General features: G+C 44.6%; 1 protein-coding gene across 2 annotated transcripts in view; it reads left to right on the forward strand.

Annotated features, from left to right (window-relative positions):
• The window catches only part of LOC114043439 (hepatocyte nuclear factor 1-beta), an 83,114-nt gene extending 71,720 nt beyond the window's left edge, over positions 1-11,394 (forward strand). For both annotated transcript variants that reach the window (XM_027862568.1, XM_027862569.1), the window contains exon 9: positions 11,184-11,394. In XM_027862568.1, the coding sequence (XP_027718369.1) occupies positions 11,184-11,204 (21 nt within the window). In that variant the 3' untranslated portion in view covers positions 11,205-11,394. The remainder of the gene's footprint in view (positions 1-11,183) is intronic.
• Positions 11,395-12,555: the final 1,161 nt, after the last annotated feature.

Raw genomic sequence — 12,555 nt, forward strand, 5'->3', positions numbered from 1 at the left:
TCAGGAGGCAGCATGGCACAGTGGAGAGAACAGTGGCTCTGAGGACCTGGGTTCAAATCCTGCCTCTGGGATCTTGAGCAAGTCACTCAACTTCACTGAGACTCAGTTTCCTCATCTGTGAAAGTTGCAGCTTGGACTAGATGACCCTAGCTCCATGATCCTATGGAAGCAGAGGCCCTGGCTATGAGCCCCTGAACCTGCTCTTTGCTAGCTGTGTGACCTTGGATAAATCACTTTAAAAAAACAACTATCATTTATACAGTATGTTAAGGTTTACAAAGCTCTTTGCACATATTAGTTTATTTTATCCCCACAACAATTTTATGAGACTGGTCTTTACAATAGGATAAAGGCTGTAACTGTTTCATTTCTATTTTTGTATCTCCTATGCTTAGTATAGTGCCTGGTATGCAGTAGGCATGTAACAAACGCTCAATCAAGCAACTATTCACCAAACACTTCTTGAGCCTGTGTTATGGGCCAAGAAAGCATTAGGAATGATAGAAAGACAAAGGCAAAACAGTCCCTGGCTTCAAAGAGCTTACAGTCTAAGACATTTTTGTTTTACAGATAAGGAAACAGATTAAGAGCTGAAATTTTTGGTCTATGGTCACACAGCTAGGAAATGTCAGAGGCAGGATTTGAACCCAGGTGCCTGCTGGCTACAAGCACAGGGCTCTTCCCACTATACCAAGCTGCCTCACCCGACCTCTCTGGGTCACATTGTCCCCATCGGTCAAGTGATGGGGTTGGGCAGATGATCTCAAACGTGTCCCTTCCCCCCAATTCTAAATCTCCAAGATTCTATGACAGATGCCCACTTTTTAAAGTAAGGTCTCAGAGTGGACCTGTTACTGTGGCCAGGGCTATCATTCTGCCCCTCCACTGCTACCTACACACACATCCCATACCCCACCTCCTCCTCCTCATCCCCATCCCCTGCCTAGCTGAATGCTGGGATGATTAGAGCAGATGAAGAAGAAGCCGTACCCCTTGCATGGGCATGGAGAGTATGTTGTAAATCCCATGTGCCTGAGGAAGAGGGAAGGGGGGTGTGTGTGTGTGTGTGTGTGTGTGTGTGTGTGTGTGTGTGTGTGTATGAGACCTAAGTTGCCACTCTTCTCTCACCTAACAGAAGGTGAAAGCATCCCTCTTAATCCTCCTGCCCTCTGACTCCCAGGTGATCTCCCACCCTTTGTAGTGTGTAGGGAAAACTTTTATCTCTGCTCACAAATCTCAATCAAAGGGGTAGCCAGGCATGGCCATGCTACTCGGGTATACTGCTTCCTTTGAAAGGCCTTATCGGTCCATCTGCCAGTTGGTCAGCCCTGCCCTGGCCTGTGATTAATTATTCCGTCTTCCCTGAGTTGACTTTGATGCTTGCTTGTGGAAACATGTCCTCCAAATCCAGGAAATGTTCTTTTAATCAAAATACTCTGAGATGCTCCCTGGGAGAGATGGTCATCAATCCCCACAATGGCTTCTCCCCTTTGCTGGACAAGGTGACCAGCCGACCTTGAAGGGTTGAGCTTGTCCAACAGCAATGGTCTAATTCTCCCTATTTGGATTCTGTAGGCTACCTCTTGCCCCCAAACACCCCCAGGTGTTTTCCCTTCAGGATTTCCTTCATTGCCCATTTATATTTTTCATCTATCTATCTATCTATCTATCTATCTATCTGGAGGCAATCAAGGTTTAAGTGACTTGCCCAGGGTCACACAGATAGTAAGGGTCTGAGGCATTTGAACTTAGGTCCTCCTGACTCCAGAGCCTGCACTCTATCCACTGCGCCACCTAACTGCCCTCATTGCCCATTTTAAAAGCACCTACCAATATGACTATTAATGTCATCATCATTACCATTGTAGGTTTTAGGGTCAAGATGAGTAACGGACATGAAATCCATAGATTACGCTGCCTTTGGGAAGCTTCCCTCAAGGATCTTCAGGGGCTCCCTTTTGCCTCTGAGGTAAAACACAATATCCTCAGCTTAGCATTTGTACCCCTCCACCATCTGGCTCCCACCTTCTTTTCCAGGCCTACTGCATATTACACACACCCTTTTACCCACTTTTCACTGTAGTCTAACTCACCCACTAGCTGTTTGCTGCACGTGACTTTCATGTCTAGAATAAAACTCCTTTCTCTTCTCCTTAAAGAATCTCTAGCTTCCTCCAAAATATAGCTTAGGTGCCACCTCCTAGTTGAAGCCTTTCTGGATTGCCCCTTGCCCTGTTTAGTATCGTCTCCATCTTGAAGTGACCTTGCGCCATGATCATAGTGTTCTAGACCTGAGGCTGGAGGGGACCTTAGGGATGTCTGGTCCAACACTCTCATTTTGGGATGAGGAGACAGGCTAGGGAGATGAAGTGACTTGCCCAGGGTTACACAGCCGGTTTGTGTCAGGGCTGAGACTTGACCTCAATTTTTTCTGCCTCTAAAGCCAACTCATTTATCCTCTATGGCATCATGTTGCAGCAATAACAATAACAATAACAGTGACAATAACAATAGCAACAAAGGAGGGACTGTATCATTGTAAAGTGATTTACGACCAGGTCACTGACACTTGAAATTTCATAAAGGTGGTAAGTTTTTGAACCTCTTTCCTTTATAAAATAACAGATGACGTATTCCCACGCTACAGAAACAAACCCCTGAATATTCATGAGAGTCCAGGAAATAAACCTTACTGGAGTCAAAGTGTCATCATCGACAGAAGTGTTGTCCACAACCACTCTGGGCTGGAAAAGAACATTTAAAATATTGTCATAATAGGTACTTTTAGTCTCCAAGACACGGGATAAAGAACTGTCAAAATATAGAAGAAATTAAAACTATGTGGGAGCAGAATGAGGTCCACTGCATCCATGCCATCCTGTCTATTAAAGTCACCCAGAAGATCCTTTCAGAGTCTACAGAAGATGAGCCAAGATCCCAATCCTCTTATTCCATTACAAAAGCCACCATTTTATCTGCCTCTACTGAAATATTCCAATGTATTGGTGATCTCATAGATTCAGGACTTCTCTCCAATGATGCATATTCAACCCATCCACAACGCCTTCTCTTGCGCGCATCCTCTCGTCCATGTTCTCTGAAAAATTCACCCCATGGGGTACATCCAACATGCTGAAGGAGTTCCTGATTTTCTGTCGACATCATGAGGGTGGCAGTGGAGTACCACCCATCATCTTTCTTTCTCACCATATGACTAAGCTATCTTTTCTTCTTATCCTACAAATCATTGATGACATTCTTCACTCCTGTTCTTTGGAATTCCCCAAGCGTTGTGTGTTGCAGCCTGCTCACATCCACCATGTGCCTTTCCATTGCCCTCTCTACTGCTCAGTTTTACTTTTTAGGAGGTATTGGTATTCCAAGTCTCGTTACCAAATAGTAATGACAATAAAATGTATTAAAAAGATGAATCTTGGCTGTTATGGGAGGTTTGGGATCAGTAAAAGTGCTTTGTAATTTCCCAAAAGCTATTCAGCCCACTTCCTCCTCCTTTTCAACTCTGGGCTGAACTCGTTGTTCATCTATACTGTCTGTCCCAGACATGCATGCTGTTGGACAAGCTCTACTGGGTGTCCATTCAGAAGTGTGTGTTGAAATCTGGACATTCTTCATCCATTTGGTTTTTCTTATGTGGATGGTAAAATCAAACTCCTTTGTGCCACTGCATGTTCTTCCATGAAACTCTGCAGTATCTTGAGGCTTGGTACAACCAATACAATATCAATCACAAGCTGGGACATGTGGAGGACCTCACCATCCCTTCTGGGGGGATCTCCTCCATCACAACAGAGAAGAGTTTTGGCAGAATGCATCCCCCTGTTTTACACCTAGCCTACTGTTTATCATCAGAGGTTTATTAAACAAGATTGGAGGAAATTAAAACCATGTGGGAGCTGAATGAGGTGTCATTCTTGCTGTTCCAAAGATGCTTTCAGTGAGTCTGCAGAAGATAAGTTTACGTTCCAGTATTCTTATTCAATTACAAAAAGCAGTCATTTTTCCTCCACCTGCACCACAGTCTACAGAACATTGACTATAAAAAGAAAAATAACTGGATAGTAACTCATCCTCAGACTTTTTATCCGTTCCCCAACAAAAAAAGATGAAGAGATAACAGTTATAGTAGTAATAGTAATAATAATAAGAGTTGAAACTTGCATAATATTGAAAGGAGTACAAAGCATTTTATATATATTACCTTTAGGAAAACAGAAAAGAAATAGCCTTCTCCTTAGTATCATCCTCTGTTCTGTTCTAGCTACCAATCCTGCTGCCATCTTCTTTTATGGATAAGGGCAAGGATGTGGACAGGCCAATGGGTGATGGAAGAGGGACAGTGACCATCTAGAGTCAGAGCAAACATAATCAGTGAGAAGAATCCTCAAGAGAAATAATCTGCATATTTTGCTCCAACTCAGTATCTCATCTTCTTGTGCACATCAGCATTTGACTCTTCTCTCTCCTCCCCTCCCCTGCCCTGCCCTCCCTTCCCTTCCCCTCCCCCCTCCTCTCCTCTCCTCCCCTCTTTTCCAAACAATTATAGGCTCCTAATATGTGCACAGAGAAAGATAGAGAGGATAGAGTGTCCACCAGTTAAGATCTGGGTTGAAACCCTGCCTCTGACATATACTGGCTGTGTGACCCTGGGCAAGTCACTTCTTGTGTCCCAAACAACTCTTTTTGACTATAAGTTGCAGAGTAAGTGGTAACTGGCACAGGTAAAAGTCATACCTTCAATTGGTATTCCCTACAGCACTGAATAAAGTCACAGGTTCAGTCATGTAAAGCATGCATGCTGAGGAGACGACAACAAAAATGAACAAGACCTACTGGACATAGGTGCAATGTTTAATAGCTAATAATAAAAAATCAAACAGTGGAATAATATTTATAAAGCACTTGGTAAATCTTAAAGTGCTATGGAAATGCTATGTATTATAATTATACAGATAAGATGATTCTTAAAGAAACCCTAGGACATTGGTTTTATCCAATCTGTGTAAGCAAGAAGCCCCTGGAACTATTGGGCTTTCACTGTCCTCAGGAATTGGGTTATTGTTTTTTTTCTGGAACGAATGTTTTTATCTGAATTTCTAAACAGGCCAAATCATAATAGTTATTGATGATCACCACTCAACTCACCATCCTTTCTTTTTTTTTTTCAAGATGGTGGGAGAAGTTATGATCTAGTCTCTCCTCAGTAGTCTCTGTTCTAAAGAAGTCTTCCTAAGCCATTGGGAAGAGATAGAATGAAGAAACTGTGAGGGAATAGCTAAAACCATCTGCCCTCCTTGGGACTGTTCGTGGTAGACCACATCTGTAGTCCCTGGTACTGGGGAGGCTGAGGCTGGTAGATTGCATGTAGGGCTGAAGCCAATTGGGTAACTGCACTGTCTGGCACCAATTTGGGGAAGTCCTGGAAACAGGGGGCCATGAGACTGCCTAAAGAGGGCAAACTGGCTCAGGAAATGGAGCAGGTCAAAACTCCTGTGCTTGTGTGCCCTGGAGTCAGGCCAGTGAGTGGCTGCAGTGTATCTAACATGGGCAAGAAAGGGAGACCCAGGAGATAGAAGAAAGGGAGGGAGGGAAGAAGAGAAGGGGGGAAGGAAAGAAAGGAGGAAGGGAGGAAGAAGAGGAGGGAGAGAAAGAGAGAAGGAAGGAGGATAAGAATGGGAGAGAAGGAAAGAAGGGAGGAAAGGAAGAGAGGGAGGGAAGGAAAGAGAGGAAGAGAAAGGAAGGAGGAAGGGAGGAAGAAAGGAAAGTGAAGAGAGGGAGAGGAGATAGAAAGAAGGCAGACAGATAGATCAATAGATGGATGGATAGACAGAGGCCAGGTTGTGAAGGGTCTTAAAAGCTAAACCTATATTCTCTGACTCCAAATGGGATACTTCTTAATTTCCTAAAAAAATCTGGGTATCACTTCTGCTTTTTTTTTTTTTTACTGATATTCCTAGTCACTATACACCTTTTGAATAATAATTGACATTTAAATAGCACATAACAATTTTGAAAATCATTTTCGTTCTCAATCATCCTGTAAATTAAACTTACTGTGATTTTACAGATGAGAAAATTAAGGTTCAAGTGACTTGCCCGGAGTCACACAGCCATTCAATGTGGAAATGAAACCCAGGTCTCCTGGGTGCAGGTCCAGTGGTCTAGCCACTATGATACCCTCTCTCTTTTAGAGATGGATTTATCTACCGACTGACTAGAAGGCGTCATGATGGAGTAGTTTAGAGTCTGGAACAACTGAGTTCAAATCCTGCCGGATCCTTACTCTCTATGTGATTCTGGGCAAGTTACTTAACCTTTCTTGGCCTCAATTTCCTCATTTATAAAGTGGTAGGGGAGGAGGTTGGACTATACAGCATTTGAGGTTCCTACACCTATGATTCTATGATCTAGCCTTCGAAACTATCTATGTAACCTTGGACAAATCTCTTTATCTCTCTGGGTCTCAGTTTCCTCATTTGTAAAATGAGGGGGTTAGACTAGATGGTTCATTATCCAGATTGTCCTCTGAGGTCCTCCCCAACTCTAAATACACAATCCAAAATCTCTTTCTAAATAAAAGACCTAAGATCTAATTAAATATTAGACTCTGAAGACTCTAGAAGAGATATTTGGGCTACCATTGGTCCAAATAATATTTTTCTCTTATAAGTTCTCGGGATATCAACTTCCCAGACCTCATTGTCCTTTGAGGGAGGCCAGAAGGAGAGTTCCTGGGGAGAGGGACCTGCGGCTAATTGTAGCTACCTATTTCTAGGTATCACAGAACTTCTCAGTTGCTGGCACTTGTAACCAAGGCAGCTCTGCCCATCCTCGCCATCCCTCCCGCCCAGCTTCTTCCTCTTCCAACCTTATCCAGACTCATCCCCTAACTTGAGGGAAGGCCCAGAGTGCTAAAAGGGGAGCATATAAGGGGAAGGGGTATTTGATGGGCCTTCTGAAGCCTAAGAATGATTAAGTACAGTAGGTATTTCGTTGTAGTCCAATAGGCAACATGGTATAATGGAAAGAGAACTGGGTTCATGGAGGAACTGAGTTTGAGCTCCACTTTCGACACATTACAACCTTGAGTTACTTTGGCCAGGTCATTTTACCTCTCAGGCCTCAGTTTACTCATCTGTATGATGAGTCATTAGACCAGGAGACCTCTAAGGTTCCTTCCTGCTCTAAAACTATGAATCTGTGATTTCCTGATCCCAATCCCTCCCTACTGGCTCAAACCCAAACCCTGCATGGGGAAAATAGACATACTCCCAGGGCTCTATAGGGCCAGTTTTTAGGAGCTTTGAATGTGAATTGTATTGTTCAGGTAATAGAATCATAGACATAGATGTAGAAGGCAGCTTAGAGGTCTTCCATCCCAAACCCCTCATTTTATAGATGAGGAAACGAAGGGCCAGGAGATAAAATGACTTAGCTAAGGTCACACACGTGGTAGCGGGGAATCTTCTTAGATTATTCTTCATTATTCTTAGCCTTCAGAAGGCAGCTCGGGTTTCAAACACGCACACGCACACGCACACGCATGCATCCGTGGTTGTCCATGAGTTATCATCAGAACAGTTTCCCACTTAGGTTCCTGGGAAACAGCCTCCTGTGAGACTGGAAACAGACCTAATTCAGCAAGCGGGGACCTGCGTCAACAAGCATAGACAGGCCACAAGTTGGCCACAGGTCTGTCTTTGGATTCTTACCCAGCTGCTGCTGCCACTGCCTGCATTGCCCTCACTTCCCAGTTTATGGGGAGGTCAAGAGAGTGTCTACGGAAACAAGGCACTCCTCAGGGATGCTGAAAATAGACCTGGAAAGTCTACATCATAAATCCCCGGCATTGTACAAACTCCTGCTGTAATACACACACATACACACATAGAGCCAAAAATTATAGGGTCCTAGATTGAGGAGGGCCCTTAGCGGTCATCAAGTCCAATCCTCTCATTTTATAGGTGAGGAAACTGAGTCCCAGAGAGGTTAAGTGATTTGTCCAAGGTCACCCAAGTAAATATCAGAGAGGGAATTTGAATCCATCTTCTCTGACTCAAGACCCAGGGCCATCTCTGCTGTACTTTCAACCTGTCTAGCTTCTAACTGGTTTCCCTAGGTGTCTTTCTGAAAAGGAGGAAGGAGGCACATTTAGCCACATGGCTATTAAATTCTTCCCCCTCTCCCTCAACAGGACAAATGACAGACCCCTAGGATTAGAATTTCCTTGACTACTACGTCCCCGTGTTGGTCTTTATGTAGGCGGGAATGGATTCCCAATCTAGCTAGGTCTGAAATTTTCCTTCTGGGACCCACCAAAGCCCTCTCGGGACGGACCTTCAGTTTTCCTGGGAATACAGTGTGTCCCTTATCAGATGTTTTTGTTTAGATTTGGAGGGGAGGCAAATAACTTCGGTTCCTTTGACAACATTTAGGGCCCTGCCACCATTTTATTATGTCAGCAAACATTTGATAGCTGGGAGGCCCATCCCTAATGACAGGTCATAGAATCTTGCTGGCGTCTCCTTATCTACCCCTGGTGTTTGCTCTCCTATTGAAACCTGCAAGGTCACAAGCCATTTTCCTCCTCTACTCCTAAAATCTGAAAATTGGAGAGAAAAAAAAATCCTGATAAACCCTTAGGGGAGAGCAGAGTATGGAGCATGGAGGAGGGAGGACAGAAAGGGAGAAAGAAGACATAAGGGGCATTCCAGAGGACCAGGACCCAGGCCTGAGGAATTTGAAAGGACTAGAACCCAACTTTCCCCATAGTTGTGCATCCTAACTCACTTTCCATCTTAGCAGAGGTGGGTGACTATGGGTGTGGATTACTGTATATATGTTACTATGAGACAGGACTGGTGTGTTGATTGAGTTTGCTGAATTGTTTATATTTTTTTCTTTTTCTTATTCTAGATATAAAGGGTGACTCTCAAGAATAGGAAGGATGTATTTGAGAATTAACATGATTAACAGCTAGGTAGTATTGGGCCTGGAGTCAACAATATCTGAGTTAAAATGCAGCCTCAGATGTTACCAGCTGTGTGATCCTGGGCAGATCATTTAACCTCTTTCTGCCTCCGTTTCCTCAACTGTAAAATGAGGCTAATAACAGCACCATTTCTCATAGTTATTGTGAGGATCAAATGAGATAATATTTGTAAAATGCTTAGCATGGTATCTGGAAAACAATAGGTGCTTAATAAATGCTTAATAAAATTCCCTCCTTCACAATGCCCCCCAAAAAATGAAAAAAAAAAGATATCCATAAATATAAGATTTTTTTTTTTAAAGAGAGAAAAATGAGGCAAGAGACTCGCTTCCTCCTCAACAGTGTTTGGAACTGAGGAGAGATGGAATTTGCCCTGTGAAGATTATTAATCCCTGTCAGGGGGCCACCATGAACTTTTGAGAGAAGAGGCCATTAGGCTTCAAGCCAAACAGAACCTTTAGGAGGAGTACAAGTCAGGAAGCAAAGATGGAGACAGACTAGCAATCAGAATTTTTTTTTTTAATCCATACCTACGATTTTATAAGTGTTGGGAAATCCCAGTGAGGAAGCTCCCTCCACCAATGCAGATGGCACCTGTTCTGTAACTTACACTGAGAAATCAAGTGATCCACCTAGAGTCACACAGCCAGGATGTGTCAGTGGTGGAATTTGAACCTGGGTCTCCCTGACTCTGAGGTCAGCTAACTCTGCGCTGTGCTATGCTGCTTTTGTGAGTGATGAAGTAGCAGGAGGCCAAGAGGGCCTCGTGGAAGGGGAGGAGAGGGGATTCTCTGACCCCAAATCTTCTGATGGGGGCCTGCCCAACCGGTGGAGGCCACTGCTCCCTAGGGCAATGTCAGAGATAGTGGCCTTGCGGATGGTTATCATCCACAATTCTGATCTCCCCTGATTGCTTCGTCATGCTTTTATTGCTAACAGGGCAGTAAGAGTTGCAGAAGCCACATCCTCCATTTCTTCTCTGCCCTTCCTGGTTGACTCCAAAAATTTCTCTTCGAGAGACTCTGGCTTAAGGGGCCTCCTCAGTGTCTATGCTGAGGCTTCCAGAAAGGGCTGGGCCAAAACTGAAATAAGAAGGGGGTGAGCAGCGCTGTGCTGAGACTGGTAGACCTGCTGTGGGCCCTACTGTGGGCCAACCTTTAGGAGATGAGGCCTGCCCTACACTCAGCCCCAACCTTGAACCCTTGAGCGCTGAGCACATACTGTACATGGAAAAGAAGTACCCCAAAGCTCAGAGTAAGAAGGACAGCTGGATAATGAGTATTTTAAAGTGTCTATTAACCAAAGTCCATACCCAAAAATGGCCAGGAAAGCTGACTGGCTCCTGACTTTCCATCTTGTCCCCTTGCTTCCTAGAAACCTGGTTTGCCTACATAGTAGCCCATCAATAAATACTTGATGGATTCTTGTAGAAAGTAAGCTCCCTGAGGACAGGAACTCTGTGTGTGTGTGTGTGTGTGTGTGTGTGTGTGTGTGTGTGTGTGTGTGTGTGTGTGTGTGTCTGTCTGTTTTCTCTTTTTATCTCCAGTTCCTAACACATAGGCAGAGGAACTGGGTTGGTGATTTCCTTGGTATGGCAATGGGTTCCCAGATGAGGAAACCCTATCATGGTAGGTTGGCACCTTCTCTGTAACACAAGGCCTTAGAGAACTGCCTAAACACTAAGAGGTCAAACGAATTGCCCAGGGTCACCCAGATCATATGTGTCAGCAGCAAGGATTTGATCCCAGAGCTTCCTGTTTTTGAGGATGGCCCTCTCTCCACTATGACTGGCTGCCCCTTACATTCATTTCCCACAATTTGTTTTCTCACAGCTTTCCATGATATTCCTGTCATTGATTATATAGCTGTTCTAAAGAAACTTGGTATATGGTAGGCACTTAATAAATGTTTGTAGATAGAGGATCTGGGTTCAAATTCCTTCTCTGATGCTTATTTCCTGTATGACCTTGAACAAATTACTTGATTTCTCCCTGAGCCTCAGTTTCCTCATTTGTATAATGAGGTCATTGGACTAATTAGCCCTTGGAATCCCTTCCAGCTCTGAATCTATGATCCTGGGAATAAATGGTTAGTTTTCTAAGAGTGCATTGGAAAGCCTTGCTCTAATGGGATTCATGCCTCTTGTTGACTTTATTTCCTCTTCTCTCTCCAGTGTCCTCTGCAAGCCTGGTGATGCCCACCCTTCACATTCTCCGTGCACATCCACAAGGACCCTATTTCCACACCATCACCCAGCTCACCATGGCATCAGGGCAGTTGTTACGGAGAAGCACAGGGAGCTGATGGGCGACGTGGAGAGGACCTAACGTCTCTTCAGCGTCTCTCTCTCTTTGCGGGGCTTGGCCCGTGGCCCGGTCCACCGATCCCTTAGTGTGGGGGGTTTGGGGGAGAGCGTGGGGGTGGGGGCTCTGACCAGAGACTGTCGCCTGCCAGCAGCTGGGATTTGCTTTTGTTCCTTGCAGTATTGTGTCCATGCATCACAAAGATGCCAAGTATTCACATTCGTTCTAAGCCACGAGGAAAGAGGAACGAGGCAAGAAAAGCTGCTTGCTCAGAGCCCAAGAAGAGGAAGAGGAATTTCCCTGCTGGCTTTTAAGTTATGGTCCTTCATCGAACAAACTGATGGAAAAACAAAAACTTGAATCTGTTACTGAGGTTTCAAGAGGAGGAAACGTGTGCTGTTGAACTGAGCCAAACGCAGTGTAAATATTGGCAGTCTCCCAGTCCCCAGCCCGCTCCCAAATGATTCCGAGATTTCTTTTAAAGAAGTAAATGTGTCCAATGGTTGTAAACTATAAACCACTGTAATCAAGTGCAATTCCCTTAGGGCTCCCCCTCCCCACACTCCTTCCCCTGTACATAATACTGGATGATATTTTAATTTTCTTTGTTAAGGTCAGAACCAAGGTTTAAAAAAACAAAAAAAAAATCACTCCTATCAGAAAATATCCCAAGCCTGGGCTTTGAGTTCCTATGACATTCCAGAGGACCCTCCCTCTTTCCTCCCTTTGATCTCCCAGTGCTAAGACACCTACTGGTGATTGAGTGATTCTTTGTGTAACCACAGTGACAAGTCACCTGACTGGAAGTCACATACACAGGTCCCAGGAAGGGCTGGGCCTAGGGTCAGAGTACAAAACACAGCTCCTTGCAGGAACTGGGGATTTGGGTCATGAACCCCAAGAAACAGACGGATGGAGAAACTGGATATTGGAGCTCCAAATCAAAAGCTGACCTTTCAAAGCCTCCCATTAAAACATTTTATCTTAATGATTCCTTGCCCAAAGAGCCTCTAGTTCTGGCCCTGACACTCCCTGGTCCTGGTGCCACTCGGTACCTAGTCTGCTCTTCCTGTTCCCCTGCACTGATCTCCACTGGGAATTTTAAAATCACGGATTTGAGCTAATTGACGTGCAGCATGGAGCTGTAGGGGGTGGGTGTGGGAGGGAGGTTCGGGTTCTCTGTGTTGCTCGGTCTCTAGGCTCGGGGCCCTCCAAGCCGTGTTTACATTGTTTTAGCCACTG

The sequence above is a fragment of the Vombatus ursinus genome, unplaced genomic scaffold, assembly GCF_900497805.2.
Source record: "Vombatus ursinus unplaced genomic scaffold, bare-nosed wombat genome assembly UNPS02014768.1, whole genome shotgun sequence".
NCBI lineage: Eukaryota > Metazoa > Chordata > Mammalia > Diprotodontia > Vombatidae > Vombatus > Vombatus ursinus.